Source organism: Ochotona curzoniae, unplaced genomic scaffold, assembly GCF_017591425.1.
Source record: "Ochotona curzoniae isolate NIBS_2020 unplaced genomic scaffold, NIBS_Ocur_1.0 contig_4105, whole genome shotgun sequence".
NCBI lineage: Eukaryota > Metazoa > Chordata > Mammalia > Lagomorpha > Ochotonidae > Ochotona > Ochotona curzoniae.
The window spans coordinates 6607173-6624517 of record NW_024466129.1 but is presented as its reverse complement, the minus strand read 5'-3'; the positions used below and the strand labels follow the sequence as shown (position 1 = coordinate 6624517).

The 17345-nt window shown below is 40.4% G+C and overlaps 1 protein-coding gene across 5 annotated transcripts in view; it reads right to left on the bottom strand.

The window, feature by feature from the left end:
- The window catches only part of CEP350 (centrosomal protein 350), a 136732-nt gene that overhangs the window by 101267 nt on the left and 18120 nt on the right, over positions 1–17345 (bottom strand). For 2 of the 5 annotated variants that reach the window (XM_040984339.1, XM_040984340.1), the window contains exons 2-5: positions 6947–7032; positions 5331–5377; positions 1289–1403; positions 318–477 (exon numbers count right to left, since the gene is read on the bottom strand). In XM_040984339.1, coding sequence (XP_040840273.1) covers positions 318–477; positions 1289–1403; positions 5331–5377; positions 6947–7019 — 395 coding nt within the window. In that variant the 5' untranslated portion in view covers positions 7020–7032. Of the gene's footprint in view, positions 1–317; positions 478–1288; positions 1404–5330; positions 5378–6946; positions 7033–11382; positions 11406–17345 lie in introns of those variants that run through there. The other 3 variants (XM_040984342.1, XM_040984343.1, XM_040984341.1) reach the window with 2 other exon arrangements.

Genomic DNA, 17345 nt, shown 5'->3' with positions numbered 1-17345 from the left:
CGCTATGTAGAATTACAAATCTATTAAGATTTCTATAAAATAAAAAATCACATTTACAAAGACTGAATAATTTATTTCTAGGAAGCATATTTATTTACAATGTTGGTAGCCTGGGACAAATGTTACCATTTCTTTCTCACAACTATTTATTTGTAAAAGAGTGTACTGCAGTCTATACTTCATAACATATAAGATTATTTCTCTATGCCATTCAGAATGGTTATATTATTAGCATGTTATGAAACTCAGAAATAAATTACAATCTTATTGTAAACAGCACAGAATCACCCTAACTTAATATTTAATTTAATACCAACCTATAAGAAGCCAAAGGTTCACGAAACTCTACACGATTACTTTTCTTCACATTACTCTCCAGGGTGGTGGTTCTGAGAGGACTACGAGATTTCTCTTTCCGTGATTTCAAGGATGTGACAGTTGGAGCATTAACCCAAGAATCATCTAGATATCTAACATCTAAAGGGAAAAGACATCTGTAAGAATACACAATGTAAAACACGACCCATTTTGAAATGCAAGTAGTATCTAATAAAATAACAAAGAGTTACTATTCTGGGTATCTCCACTTAGATAATTACATTAACAGGCAAAAAAAAATCAAGCTAAATTATTATAACAACTCAATAAATAGACTGATTGTATTCTGTATAATACAAAATAAAATTCTAGGTGTAAGATTCCCTTTTGTCAATACCTCTGACTCACCTAAAAGACAAATATCAGATAAAAATCTAAAAACTCACAGGTTCAAAAAAAAAATCAGAGCTTAAGTAAAGATTTGCAGGTTTTCGCTTACCAATTTGGAAACCAAGATATCAAACATATAAAAGACAGTCAAAGAAAATATTTACACTGTGTCAATCTATGACAGTACCTATAAAAGAGATATTCCAACAAAAAGCATACAATCAATTAAATTACCTGAATCTATCAAAATGATATGCTACACCTATAAATTTAAGAAGAGCAAAACTGATATTCATAACCCAAAAATCTCAAAACAAAATTCTTTTTACTACAAAACAAACATTCACTGTCAAAGATGTCACAATGGTGCTGAAGTCCCTGATATCAGATGATGAAACACCATGGACAATCACTGATTGAGGCCGATTCATAACCAAAAGAAAAACATTAAATGCTAATGACCTTACAACAAAGCAAGTAAACATAAGGGGCTTTAAGAAAAAATAAGATTAAAACAGAACTGACTGAAAAATTCACCCGAATTTTTCAAATATATCTTTAGATGTAACTTCATACAAACCTTTTCTACTTATTTTTCGGGTAGCACTTGCAGAAGACTTCTTGGCATCCATGACCAAATCAACCACAGCTGTACTTGCAGGGGCTACTTCCAATTTGTTTTCAATATGTCTCAGCTAAAGTATAAACAACATCACAACACATTAGTGAATTCTGTAAATAAATCAGCTATCACCAATTAGAGTTAAAACTATACTGCCCAATACCTATCTCTAAAGCATAAAAACTCAGGAAGGCATTCTTGCAATATTGGATTTTCAATTACTAGTACTTCAACTCTTTCAACTATCACACTGCTGTTCAAATTCAAACAGAAAAATGAAAAACAAAGTATTCAAGGTTTTCTGTTTTCTTACTGACCTATTTAATTGTTCAGGTTTTTAAATACTTTTTAAAATAAATCTTCATCTTTTACTGGGAGGTCAGAGCCACAGAGAGGAGATCCAGGGAGAAAGATCTTCCACCTGCTGATTCACGTGGCCAAAATGGCCAGAGATGAGCTGATCCGAAGCCAGGAGATTCTTGTGGGTCTCCCACGCCGGTACAGGTTACCAAGACTTTGGGCTGGCCTTGACTGCTTTCCCAGGTCACAAACAGGGAGGTGGAAGGGAAGTGGAGTATCCATGATAGAAGCCAGTGCCCACAGGGGATCCCAGAGCACACAAGGCGAGGACTCTGGCCATGAGGCTACCATGCCTGGACCCAATTGCTGAGTTTTTTTGAAAGCAGCAAACTATCTAACATTATATGAGGTACATTATTATGCAATATATCATGTGCATTTTACCCACACAAATAATGAAACAATAATTTAGGACTAAAATTTAGGATTGCTCAAATAACAACTGTTTGCAGTTTTATGTCTATAAGTTTCAAAATGATCGCAAAATTCATAAAATAGAATTCAGGTTTCATATATATTTTGCAATACAAGTCAACTCTTAGCACAACAATCACTGTTCTAAATGACTTTAAAAAAAACATTTCCTGAGACCTGCTGCCTAAAATGCCAGCATCCAATGTGGGCACTGGTTTGAATTCAGTCTTCTCCACTTCCTATCTAGGTTGCTGATAATGTGCCTGGACAGCAGTAGAGGATGGCCCAAGTGTCTGAGTCTCTGTAACTCTGCCTTTCAAATAAAAAAAATTTCATTAGGGAAAAAAAATCCCCCTAATACAGAATTATATGCTTATTGGACAAATTTAGGAAACCAAAATTCTAAAAAGTTAAGTAAATCAAAAACCTATCACACAGAATTTGGCATAAAGATAAATTCTTTGTATAAATTTTTATTTGTCAGGACCCTAATCCTCCACCCTGCGTCAGTATCCCTTATCAGTGCTGGCTCAAGTCCTGGCTCCTCCACTTGTGGTCCAGATCCCTGCTTATAACCTGGGAAGGCAATGGAGGATGGCCCAGGTCCTTGTGTTTCTGTACCCATGTGGATACTGGAAAGTGGCCCATGGCTCCCAGCCTCAGATCTGTGCAGATCTGGCCACAGCAGCCATCTGGGGAGTGAACCAGTACATGCAAGATCTGTCATTTCCCTTCTCTAGCCCACCTCCATCCCCTCTAATTCTTTCAAGTAAAATATAATAAATAAAAAAAACCCCACAAACTTAAATTCATTTATCTTCTTCCAAAGTTTGCAGTGTATTTTTTTTAAAACAGCAATAGGGCACTTTTTGATAGTGTTACTTCACATTTCCTCACCTAAAGAGGACAGCGGTTAGCTCAACTCTTTGGAGTGAATCCTTAGGCATTTCTACTTATGGTGTTTTTCTTTGCTCTGATTTGTTTCAAGCATAGAAAAAATAGCAATAGGAGCAAGCATTTGGCCTACCGAGCCATTAAGATGCACCTGCCCATATCAGAATGCCTAGGTTCCATTCCCAGGTCTAGCTCCCGACTTCAGCTTCCCACCAGTTCAGACCCATGAGAGAGCAGGTGATGGCTCAAGTACTTGATCTCTACTACCCAGGCTGGAGACCTAGACTGAGTTCCTGATCCAGTTTGAGGACAGAGATAGGTCCTGCAGGCATCTGGGAAGTGAACAAGGACATTAGAGCCCTCTGTGTCTCCATCTCTCCATGGTTTATCCATCTGACTCTTCCTCTCTCATGAAAAAGAGGGGAATCATCTTCTACATACTAACAGTTCCATATGAGCTTTCCTTTCTCCTACTTAAATTATAAGTTCCCATCATCCTTAAAATTTTCTAACATATAGTCAAAAGCTTAATAATAAAAATAAAAAATATATTAAAATGAATAAAAATAAAACAATAAAAAGCTCAAAAGCTTAAGCTCTAAATTAAGTTGGAGGATAAAAAATGATTCCCCACATAATTGATGTAGATTGCCCATGCAGAAGACAGATACACCATTACAGGTACAGGGGTAAAATCTGACACAGCATGAGAACAAATCCAGGCTATGTATCTTTTCCAGATTGATTTCCTTAAAGGTCTAAAGACTGAAGAAAACACCATAAAGCACTCAGGTGAGAATGATGATTCAAATTCAGATGGTACTCAAGAGAATATAAAAATTAATGTGCTACAAAGATAATTTGCCTGGAGAGCAAATAAAAAAGAATCAAAGCCAGTGTGGTGGCACAGCAAGCTAATCCTCTACCCTCCGGTGCCAGAATTCTACATGGACACTGTGGTTCATGTCCCACCTGCTCCACTTCCCATTCAGCTCCCTACTTGTGGCCTTGAAAGGCAACAGAGAATGGCCCAAAGCCTTACGATCCTACACCTGCATGGGAGACCAAGAAGAAGCTCCTGACTGCTGCTTTGGATCAGATTTCTCTCTGTCCCTCCTTCTCTTTGTATTTCTACCTTTCCAATTAAAGTAAGTAAGTAAATTTGTTAAATCTTATTTTTAAAAAGTCCATGGAAAATGGAATTTAAAAATAAGCTTATTTTTCCATGCAGTTAAGTCTCCTCAAATGTATTACTTGGCCAACTTGGATTTCAATCTGCCAGACAGCACTGGGAAGAAGACAAATGAAAACAAATTGCTTAAAATCATTCCTGCTGGTTAGCACCAGGGAAAACAGTATGCTAAGGTAACTCACAACTCATTCAAGAAGCTAGTTTTTCCCACGTCCTATTTGACAATGAGCCATCAACTTAACACACAGCACCACCTTCCCAAATATATTGTTAAATCTCCAACATACTGTTAATAACTAAAAGCAAATAATTAGGTACAAATTATTGCAAAATGCATATTTCCCGGCGTAATGCTACTGATACCTAAAGTAGTATCTTATTTTTTGTTTTACAGCTGTCACATAGGTTCAGTTTGTGAAGGTACTTGAAAAAGTTTACATAAAGCAGAAGTATAGCTCCTTGTTTATTACAGTTCAATTCACAATAGCAAACATGGAATTAACTCAGATTTCCACTAACTGGTGATTAGATAAAGAAAACGCACCCTCTATGAAATACTACTCAGCCATAAAAATGAATGAAATCCTGTCTTTTGCAACAAAATAGATGCATCTAGAGATCATTACACATACACCGTATGTTTTCTCTGATATGCAGCAGCTAATATACAATACAAAAAAAAGTACAGGTATGAAATGCTCACTTTGGGACATGATCACATCCCAGTGGAACTGAGGTCTTTCCACTTTGTACTCGCTGAATACTATAATTAGTGTCAAATAAAGCCCGAGGACATAGTGGATTAAAATTATGTGTTTGCAAAAACTGATGAGGGCAGGAAGGAAAGAGTACTGAGAAGGAGCGGGGTGGTGAATCCAGTGCACTCACTGTCTTGGAACTGCAGACAAGGGAACACAAAATCTGTTCTCTTTACACTCATTTAAAAAACATTTTAATTGAACTAAACAATGAATTCTAGTGAAATCCTGTTTAGTATAATAAATACTCTCCACAAACTGTTTAAAATAACCTCATATAGTATATACTTTTCAAGAAAAGGTATAGGAAATCCTGAATCTAGTCAATCATAACAGAAAATCTATTTTAAACAAGAAATACATGGAACTGAAAATTACTTACAGCAGCCTTGGACTGAGAAAGCGCATCCCATGATGTAGTTGTACCTGCTAAGAAGAGTTGATATTTAGTGAATCACAATTTATACCTGAATTTTACTAAGCCCACAAATATATTCAGAAGTGCTCAGTAGGCAAGACTGTTCCTCGGAAAGCATCTTATCCTACTAAGTCAAAGTATGCTTTTCCTTCCTAACTACCATCCCAAGCTTCCCAACAGAAACAGTTCAGGCACCTAGGAGACGCTGACACAGCCAGTTCTCTAGAGAGCTGGACCAGGAGGTGGGACTTTGGGGAGGAATCCCAGTCTATACGAAATTGTACCACAAAATACAAAAATTCAAAATAAAAATACAACAACAAAAAAAGAGAGAGAGAGACAGACAGACAGCTGGACCAACACACCTACCCACACACATACCAAACATCTCCATAAATCAGCAGTATCAATCCGTTTATTCCAATGAGCTGAAAAATTACTGCTTTACATTTCATTATATTTCATATTATAATGTGAAGAAGATTAGAAGCTATTTTAGATTTCAAGCTACCAGTAGAATCAAGACAAAAAAATCTGTTTAGTCTTGCAGGTAACAGCTCTTCAAACAATTCAAGGCCACACACTTCTTATTAATTATCCTTTTCCAGGATATTTTTATTTCCTCCAAATATCTCTCACATGACTCCACTTCTAGATTCCTCAGAGAACAGGCAGTATTTCTCCAGAGAGACTATGGTTTATCAAACTCCACTAAAAAAAATTATGCATTAAAGTTAACTCTAGGAATTGGCATTGTGGCAGAGCAAGTTAAGCCTCCAACTGTGCTGCCAGGATTCCATGCTGGCATCAGTTTGTGTCCCAGAACTTTCAATTCAGTTCCCTGCTAGCATGCCTGGGAAAGCAGCAAATGGCCCATGTTCTTGGTACCCTTCCACTCATGTGGGGGCACCTGAATGTAACTCCTGGCTCTTGGCTTCAGTCTGGCACAGCCCTGGACACTGAAGTCATTCAGGCAGTGAACCAGCCTTTCAAATAAACAAATCTTAAAAAAACAACAACAAAACAAAACAAATTTCACGCAAGATTAACAAAAGAGTTCAATAAGACTATTACTTTTGTTACATGTCTAGAACTGTGTTAGGAATCATATCACTTATTACCATGAAGCAAGGATGTGAGCTGGCAGCAAGCAGCCATGCACCATCTCCCCTCCTCATCAACCCAAAGGTTACAGGAGGGAGGGTAGGGTCTTTTCCTTTACTCACCTTCCTCCCACCCCTTCCTGAAGTCTGCAAACCCCTAACCTACATAACAAACATTTAAAAACAAACTTAAAATTAAAAAAAAAAAGACATTAAACCAGAATATTTGGAAAATTGTGTAAAACTAAATTTATACTGGTTGACAGTTTTTTAAGCAGATGGATTCCTCCTTGACAACAATTTACAGCAGAACGCCTTTGGGGATGAGACATGCATGTTCAAGTTAGAATTTAAAACTATCCACTTTTTTTTAATAAGTCTAAGCACATCTGTAATTTCCATTTATTGATCAGCGCAGTAGTTAACATATTTGACCTAAACAAGGGACTAAGTTCAGTTAAGAAACAAAAATCATACCTTGAACAGTATCCTTGCTTTGAGAGTCTCTTGGATTTGGTAAAGGCACCTCTTTTGATTTGTTGCTCCTCATTCTGCCAATTTACCTGCAATCACATCACCAGGATTCAATGACCATCCGGATTACAGTGAGAGTGCAGGCAGGCATTTGGTGCAGCAGGGAAAATGCCCACATCCCGTCCTGGAGATCCTGGCAGAGACCCAGCCTCAACATCCAAGCCCAGCGTCTTGCCAATGTGCATCCAGGGTAGAAGGAGGGGGTGGCGGCAGGACCTCGGGACCAGACTGAGTTTCTGGATTCTGACTTGTCCCTGGACCAGCCTGAGCTGCTGCAAGCATTGAGCAGCAAATGTCAGATGAACAACCTGTCTCTGTCTCTGCCTTTCAAAGAAATAATCGAGTAGTAAAGTGAATGCCTTGACTTGACTAGCTCCTCAGCCAAGTTAACAAAACAAAATTCTATCACCTCTTAATGATCTCTATAGTTTCCCATCATCAATTTTATTTTTTTCTTAGAAAAATGAACCATCAAAAATCACACTGTGACCACCTCACCCACATTAGAACTAGTACAAACAAAATCAGAAAATAGTAAGTTCAGGAAAAGACACAGAAAAACGAAACCCTTGTACACTGCTGGTAGGAACACACAACAGCCCATCACTACACACAACAGCCCATCATTACACACAACAGCCCATCACTACACACAACAGCCCATCATTACACACAACAGCCCATCACTACACACAACAGCCCATCACTACACACAACAGCCCATCACTACACACAACAGCCCATCATTACACACAACAGCCCATCACTACACACAACAGTGCGGATGTTTCTCACAAAGTTAAAATAGGGGCCAGTGTGATGGTACAGTGGATTAACATACTGAGACATCAGCACTGCATACGATCCCTGGTCTGAGTCCCAGCTGCTCCGCTTCTCAGCCAGCTCCCTGTTAATGTGCCTGGAAAAGCAGTGGGAGAATGAACCAGTACATGAAGAATCTCTATCCCACTCCCCTTTTCACCTTTTGTCTCTCCCTCACTCCCTTTCTGAAATAAAGTAAATATTTTTTGAAAAAAATTAAAAATATAATCTGGATAGATGATTGCACATAGCACTTAAAATGCTCCTGGGGATATGACTTCCTTCCCTACCAACGCCAGTGCCAGTCCAGGCTCCCTTTACAATCGCAGCCTCTTCTAATGTGCGCCCAGGAGGAAGGCCATCGTTCAAGCCCTGGGGTTTCTGCCCCCACGCAGATGCAGATGGAATTCTGAGCTCCTAGTTTGAGCCTGGCCCAGCTCTGGCTGTTAGATGCGTTGGGGAACAAACTGATGAATTGAGGAGCTTTGTCTTCGAAATAAACAATATTTTAAATTAAAAAATAAAGACAGGCCAGTGTTGTGGTAAAGAGAGTCAAACCAGCACCTGAAATGCCAGCATCCCTGAGTGCTGCTTCATGTCCCTGCTGCTCCACTTCTAACCCAGTTCCAGCTAACAGGATGGGAAAGGCATCAGAAGATGGCCAAAGTGTTTGGGGACACAGCAACCCCATCTGGGAGACCCAGATGAAGCTACTGCACCTGGCTTTACACTAGTATAGCATTGGCCATTGTGACTACATGAGTAATGCACAGGTGAACAATGATCTCCCCCCTCTCTCTAACTCCAAGTTTCAAATAAATAAATCTTTTTTAAAGATTGTATTTTTATTGGGAAGGCAGATTTACACAGAGATGGAGAGATATAGAGCAAGATCTTCTATCTGCTGGTTCACTCCCCAAATGCCCTAAATGGCTGCAGCTGAGCCAATCTGAAGCCAGGAGGAAGAAACTTCTACTGGGTGTCCCACATGGATACAGGCTCCCAGGGCCTAGGGCCATCACCCACAATCATGGAGCTGTGTGGTTAGTGGAGCAGCCAGGATACAAACTGACGCTCATATGGGATGCCAGCACTCACAGGTAGAATATTAGCCAATTCTGCCATTGCCCTGGCCCTCACAATGTTTTTTTTTTTTCTGCTTGAGTCAGGACGTATTTTTTCTTACCACTTTTTTTGTCATAATAGACAACATAAAATTTACCAACTTAACCATTTTTCAATGCACATTTCAGTGATATTAAGTACATTCAAGTTGTGTAACTATTACCAACATCCATCATAACTGGATTCTTGAAAAACTGAAACATCACACCAATTCATCTGTCATCACCCATTCCTCCCTCTCTCAACCTTTGGCAGCTGCCATTTTCTTTCCTGTGATTTTGACTATTCCAGGTTCTTGCAATCAGTGGAATCATGTTATTTCACTTAGCCTAAGGTTCAGCCATGTTGTACTGTAAATCAGAATTTCCTCCCTTCATAAGGCTGAATAATATTTCATTTTGTATGAGGATATACATTTTACTTATTGATTGGTTAGTGGACCCTTGGGTATTTCCACATTAGTTATTGGGAGTGATGCTCTGAACATATCTGTACATATAGCTCTTGAATCGTTTGTATATGTCTAGACCATATCTTAGGATTAGTCTATTTTTATTTTATTTTTTAAAGATTTATTTATTTGAGGACCTGGCACAGTACCCTAGTGGCTAAAGTCCTCGGCTTGCATGCACTGGGATCCCATATGGGTACTGGTTCGCATCCTGGCTGCCCATCCAGCTCCAACTGTGCCCTAGGAAAGCAGTTGAGGATGGCCCAAAGCCTTGGGAGCTTGCACTTGCATGCGAGACCTGAAGGAATCTCCTGGCTCCTGGCTTCAGATCAGCTCAGCTCTGACTGCTGTGGCCACCTAAGGAGTAAACCAGTGAATGGAAGATCTTTCTGTCTCTCCTCTCTTTAAATATGACTTTCCAATAAAAAGTTTTTTTTAATGTATTTTAAAATGTTTTATGCTCCTTTTCTCAAGAAGCTTAATTCTTCTCTTACTAAGTACAGGTTGGACCTTAAACTCATTTTTAAGTGCTGTAAATGTGTGGATGGGACAATGTGTGACTTCTAAGATGAGATTTTAAAAGGCACTCTGCTCCCTTTCTCAAGGATTCAGAGGCCTTCTCATGATCCATGTAGTGATGTGCAGATGAGAGGTTATAAGTTATTAGCAACAGATAACCAACATAATATATGGCTCTCTTTTTCTTTTGTAAGTGAACATTTGCCTATTTAAAGTAACATATTTGGGTACACAAATTTTTTGCTTACTAAATTACTTCTCTAGAACAGGATACGTGTGTTGAAACTAGACTAAAAAATGTGAAGAACATGTTGTTCCTTTTATAAAAGATTTATTTGAAATGCAGAGGGATGGAAAAAGGAGATGAGGTCAGGAGGAAAAGAGACGGGGTGGGGCAGGGAGATCTCTTTCGTCTGCTGGTCCATTCTCCAAGTGTTCAGCTCGACCGAGTGCAAGAGCAGGAAGCTCTTCTGGGCCTCCCAAGTGCTGAAGGCGTCATACACACATAAGCAGGCAGCAGTTCAGAAACAGAGTACCAAGTGTCAGCATTGTGGCCAACAGGCTAAGCCATCACCTACAAACCCAGCATTCCATGTCAGTCCCACTTCAGGTTCCAGCTCCTGCTAGCGTGTCGCAGAGGGCAGCAGATGGTGGCCCGCCGAGCAGTCAGCCTGTGGAGCCCTAGACAGAGTTCCAGGCTTTCGGCCCCTGAGTTTGGATGGGTGTTGTGGTCATTTAAGGAGTGAAATATCAGAGGGATGGTCTCTGTGTCTCTATCCTTCCCTCTGTCACTCTGGCTCCAAATAAAAAATCTTTTTCTAAAATACTTATAAATTTTTTATTTTCAAAGCAGTTATACATAGAGAAGCAGAGACAAAGAAGAGATTTTCTGTCCCTGGCTCACTCTGGAAATGGTCTCAACAGCCAAAGCTGAGCTGATCCAAAACCAGAAGCCTAGAGCCTCTTTCTGGTTCTCCCATGAGGATGCAAGGGTCCAAGGGATTGGATCATTCTTGCTTCCCTCCCAGATCATTAAGCAGGATCAGAAGTGGAGCAGCCCAGACCTGAACCTGCACCCATTTGGCATCCATGCCAACACCACAGGAAGATCAGCCAGTATGCCACCATGACAGCCCCAAAATCACATCTTTTAGGATGAGCAGCAGCAATAGCAGCAGAACAGCAGGGACTCCAGCCAGCACCATGACACCGGACACAGGAAGCCCACGCAGCAGCCTGAGCACTGGGTCACACACCGACCCCACGCATCCTCTGTTGCCTTTCCTGGCACATTTGTAGGAAGCTGGATCAGGGGCAGGGTAAAGCTAGGACTCGAACTAGTACTCTGACAGGGGATGCTGCCCCCACAAACATTAGCTTAATTCATTTCACTGCAACACTCAGTCCCTCTGTCCCATACTTTATTTGACTAGAAACTACAAAAAAATCTCCAAGAACCGACCTTAATGTCATCTCTATGTACCTTCCTTGGAAGTGCTAAGGCATCCAAGTGGGGAACCTGGATCATATCCTAGGCTTTGGCCCTTATCCAGCCACAGCCACTGCAGATATCTGGGGGCACTCAACATAGCAGAGTTGGCATACTTGTGTTCTCTGTCTCTGAAATAAATAAGACTTCAAGGGGGGAAAAAAATATCTAATTGAACTCTCTTTTTCCTGTCTCTGTTCAGACAAGTTGTTAGCCTAATTTATGATGAAAAAAAAAAGCTATCTGAATTAGCTTACACCTAACCTATTCTCCAGATTTTAGCCAGTTATCTTTCTAAATCAGAACCCAGCTACTCTGCTTTTACAATCTTTCAGTGACTCTCATCCATGGACTAAAGCTCCCAACTCCTTCGCGTGATGACACCAGGAACTCCTTACAGTACTAGTTCACTCCAGTCCAGTCCCCTGCCTCTCCATGGCCACACCCAGAGCGTCCTTTCTAAACACAGAGAGTACCTCTGTATTCTCTTTTCTGATATTCTGTCTAGTTAAAACCTACAGGAAAACCTCCAAAGTCAAAGTCAAACTCTAATGTTATCTTCTAAAATTTTTTGGTTGCCCCTTAATCAAATCATTACTTCATCTGTTTCCTACTGCATTCTGTTCGCTTTTTATGACATTCAGCATTATACACATAATTCTTTCATTCAATGAACATATCCTGAAAACTGTTCACAATCTGGTAGAAACACACATACAAAAAGTATACAATTAGTACTCTAATAAACTTATAAATGGCAAATATATATTAGTTCCCCATAAAACTGTGTGGTCTTTCCATCTGCATATTTTTATTTTCCTTCACATCAAAAGAACTCTTCAATGAATAAATGAACAAATAACAGTATTAAAAGTGTTTACAAAAAGAAAGAACAATCAGAGGCAGGGAAGGAATAGAAGCAACAGTTTAAAACCCAAACATTGAGAGTTCTGCTATAGTCTGTAAGGCCACAACAACTTTCAACTTTTTCAAATAAAATGAAATTGAATGTTAAATTAAAAAAAAAATAAGCTGGAAAGCCACACATTGGGAAACAGGAACACAAAAGAGGCACTGTAGTCCAACTTAAGCTTGGAACTGGTGGAAGATGACAGGCTAGTCCCCACTTCAGAGCCGCTCCCTGTCCATGTGCCTGTCAGGCAGCAGAGGGCACACACAGGCCCGCACGCTTGCATACCTGCCACCCACATAAAGGTCCAGAAGGGAATTCCTGGCTCCTGGTTTCAGCCTGACCTAGCGCTGGCTGTTTGGGCATTTAGGGAGCGAACCAGTGAATGGAAGCTCTCTCTCTCCAGCTTGCTCTCACTCTATCAAACAATAAACTTAAATTAAAAGGAAAAAAGAGCAACACAATCAACACACATCACTAGGCCAGGAAACCAGGAGGAAGAAAAGAAATGGAGAACAAGGGAATGAAATTCTCACACTATTTTGTAAGTAACCTGTAAGAATATGTTGTAGGTGGGTGCATTGGAACGCTCCATCTACGGTCCATAGTTTCCGCAGAGTGTGGTACAGGTTCTCGCTGTGGACCAGTGTGTGAATTCCTGACTGTAAGATGCCTTCCACATCCTGTGATGCTCTGCTGGATGACACTGAAAACAACGTGTCACAGGAAGATTCAAAGCCACACGACGGGCATTTTGCAAGAAAACACATTGTTCCAAAGGTGCAAAGCTGGAATAGCCAACAATAACCAACAATTCTTGCAAGACGAAGACAATCCACGAAGACAGTCCACCAAGGGATAGCACTATTCCAAGCACACAGAAAATTTGGATATGAACATGAGGATGCTCTCACAGTAATTCATAGGAATACAAGGCTGCACAGCTAGCCATTCGTTTATGGCTACCAAATTACAGAAAATGCATCAGATGTAGATTTATGGTTCCTGAACAGTTGTACTATAAAAAAAAAAACAACCGAAGACCACTTTAGAAATTCAATTAAGGCGGCTCCGGAAGAGAACAAGAAGATGGTGCTGGCTGGATGAGCTCTTCAAGCCCAGGTCTATCAGGAATACCTTAAAGCACTGAGTATCATCGGGGTTCAAAAGATATATGGTGTGGTAGAAGTTGTGGAAGAAATAATTAAAGGTCACTTCGTGAGACTACTGGGTCAGAAAAAGAATGGAAGGTGGCTGGGGGCGGGAACACGGCTGGATTTGCCAAAGATTAGGAAGAATCCACTGACAGAAATCATTTCCATCAATACTGGGAGCTACATCTTGCCAACAAGGATCAGCAGAAACTACATCTCACAGGCTTTGATGTTTTTGTTTTTAGATTCATTTCTTCAAAACACTGTTATTTTTCATTAAATTCTTCACTGACTCATCTAAAGGTCATAAAGTAGCAGCATTTTCTTCAAGAAGATTCTTAAGCTTTCTTTTTTCATTCCTTCAGCAACACATTAGTCATTCAATAGCATGTTGCTTAACTTCATGGCGTTATAAATTTGTTTTTCTTCCTGTTGTTGATTTTGTTTTGTGGGAAGATTTATAGTGACTGTGTAGTGGAAACTGTCATGTCCAAATGTGAGGACACGGTGCAGCGTGCATCTCTACTTCCCGATCGAGGATGGACTCCCAGGGAAACTGTTGGATGTCTTGACACTGGGATGCTGCATTCTCTGCCATTGTCCGTGCCTGCAATGATGGACTTAGGACTGTTATGAGCAACTATACTGTTGTAATATGGAGCCCCTCAGTACAGAGGGGATTTGGGGACTCGGGGAGGGGGGAGGGGAAATCCCCGAGCCTATGGAATTGTATCATAAGATGAGGTAATAATAACAACAACAACACTAAAAAAGAATGTTGTAACATAAACCACAAATCACACACACACTGCTTGTAAGGGGACAAAAGGGAACATACAGATGCCCATGTAATAAGTAAAATATCTTTTATCATGGAAATAATGAGTCATATTTGATAAAAACCACTAATACGAATCATTAAGGTGAATCAGAAGACTGATGCAAAAAATAATGCTGTTGCTCTATCAAGTAAAAACCAAATTAAAATAGGCCAGAAGAGAGAACAAAAAATATGCACATACCATATTAAAGACTCATTTATTCACTCTTTGGACACAAACAAGGCGATCAGTAAACTGGAACAATTTAGATTCACTGCAGAGTCACTGAGCAGAAGAGCCTATTCAGAAATGGGAGACCAGCTATCCACTCAAAGCAAGGATTACTACCAGGCTCATGGCTTCAACGTCACAGAAAAATCTCAGTGTTTGGGAGCCAGTATAGTGGGTAAAACTGCCATCTCTGACACTGGCATTCCATAGGGAAGCCAGTTCATGCCAACTGTCCTACTTTGATCCAGCTTCCTGCTAATGGCAGGGAAAAGGCAGCAGAGGACGGCTCAAGTGTTTGGGTCCCTGCACCCACATAGGAGACCCAGATGAAGTTCCTGGTCAGCCCAGCCCATCACTGGCTGTTGGATCAGCTGGGGATGGAATCAGTGGATGAAAGATCTCTTTCTCTCTCTCGCCCTCCTCTCTCTCTGATTTTCAGAATAAATGGCTACATTTTAAAAACAAAAGCAAAGACAGTGTTACTTTAAAAAAAAAAAAAACAATAATCAGAACCAAAAAGATTCTTTGCTCAATAACAAACTCACCTGCTTTTGTTGAGAACTCGACATCTATGCAATCAATCAAGGTGCCTTATTCTCAAAGTACAGTGATGTTTTTGAGAGCCTCCTGTGAACAGACCTGAACCTACACTGAAATAGAGTGACAAAGATTCTAAGATGCAACTTCCCCATGTCCAAGATATGACTGGATTAATACAATCAGGAAGCAGAATATATTCCCTAAAAGGTATACTGTTACTCCTTCTCCCAAAACCCTACATGTAGAAGTAAGGGCAGAAAATATTTTTTAATAGTATGTTTTCCCTGACATCATTTCTGGTTTTTCCACCTACTACTGCAGTCCAATTTCAGACAATTTATTTAAAATTACTGAAATATTTATATCCATACCCTAAAAAAACAAAATCTGTCACTAATCTTCAAATATTAGTTGTTTTTTTGCACTAACCAATTTCCTTCTAACATTTTCCTCATTCACTTATTTTCTGTTTTCCACAATAATCTCTTATCAGACTTCCTCTGCCCTTCCTTTTTGTATTTTTAAAATATACTATTCAGGGCCCGGCGCGGTGGCGCAAGTGGTTAAGTCCTCGCCTTGCACGCCCGGGATCCCATATGGGCGCCGGTTCTAATCCCGGCAGCCCTGCTTCCCTTCCAGCTCCCTGCCTGTGGCCCGGGAAGGCAGTCGAGGACGGCCCAAAGCTTTGGGACCCTGCACCCGCGTGGGAGACCCGGAAGAGGCTCCTGGCTTCGGATCGGCATAGTATCGACCCGTTGCGCTCACTTGGGGAGTGAATCATCGGATGGAAGATCTTCCTCTCTGTCTCTCCTCTCTGTATATCCGCCTTTCCAATGAAAAATAATAAAAATAAATCTTAAAAAAAAATAAAATAAAATAAAATATACTATTCAAATGTACATTGCCCAAGTTTATGACTGTAAAGAAGCACAACAATAAGTCTGATTTTCCATTGTTCACATTTCACTATCTAAAAAATGTTAGTAACTCTATGAATAAACCTACAACTTCACATAACATTTTTCCCAAAACTCAAAACCGCCTCTACTACACTGGGAATTTTGAATACATGAATATACATTTATTGAAACACAGTGTGCTTAAGTTCCTTTTTAAAAAATGTTAGGACACATGCTGCAAATTGGTATGAAAGATAATACAAAGGGGCAGCGCATTGGCTTAACTGGCTAATCCTCCTCTTTGAAGCACCAGCCTGCTAATGTCCTCCCATTCAAGTGCCCTACTTATGTCCCAGGAGAGTAGCAGAGGATGGCCCAAAGCCCATGTGGGAGAGCCAGAGAAGTTCTTGTCTTTTGGCTTCAGATCAGATCAGCCCTGGCCATTGTGGCCACTTAGGGAGGGAACCAGCAGATGGAATATCTTGCTACCTACCCATCTGCCATAAATCTTGCCTTCCCAATAAGAAAAATAAATAAATATGGATAAATATAAGCATAAAATCTTCATCTTAGGATGCTAGTATATCAATATGCATTTCTGCTAACCAAGGCAACTATGCACACATGGGAAACATTCCTGATATTTTTTAATTGTAGAAATTTTATTTTTGATAACTTTTACATATTTCATTAGGGTACAACGGGTCAAGGGCTAGAGGAGAGTGGGTGAGACCATTGTTTTCACATTCTCTTTTTTCCTTCCTGTATCTGGGAGAAGGGAAAGATAAAGGGAGAAGCCACACCCAGCCTCCCAACCATCACAGGGTGCCCGCTGTGGGGCATGCTCAAAGGATTCTGTTTATGAGGTTTTGATAGTTCAACAGTTCTGAACTGCTGCCGATCTTGCCACTCCGAGCATAATGAAAGCTGTCCAGAATCCACTGGCTAACATAGTCCGCCTTAGCGTCTCCATTTGCCCAGATTTTCACTGTCAACTCTTGGATGGGGTAGTTGACTGATTTGTTCTATCCTCTGTCCACTGTTATGGTGCCATATGTCCTCTACAGGATCCAGTGTACTGTCATATCCTCCATGTGCACCTGAATATGCTGTCCACTGCTGCATCTGAGCCACTGAAGTGGCTCAGCTTTGACACATGGACTGCATGGTCAGACCATGGAACCTGCAATCTCTCCATTAGTTGGGTTCTGAGTCCAGCAGTTCAGCTGAAGGGATCCCCAAAGAAACTTCATCTGAAGTGATCCCAGACCTGATTCTTGTGTATGCTTGCCAGTACAGGGTCCAGTACAGTCCGTTGCCCAAATCAGCCTATGTGCACACTGTTAGTTGCAACTGCTGGGTCAGCTGCCTCCAGCCCTGT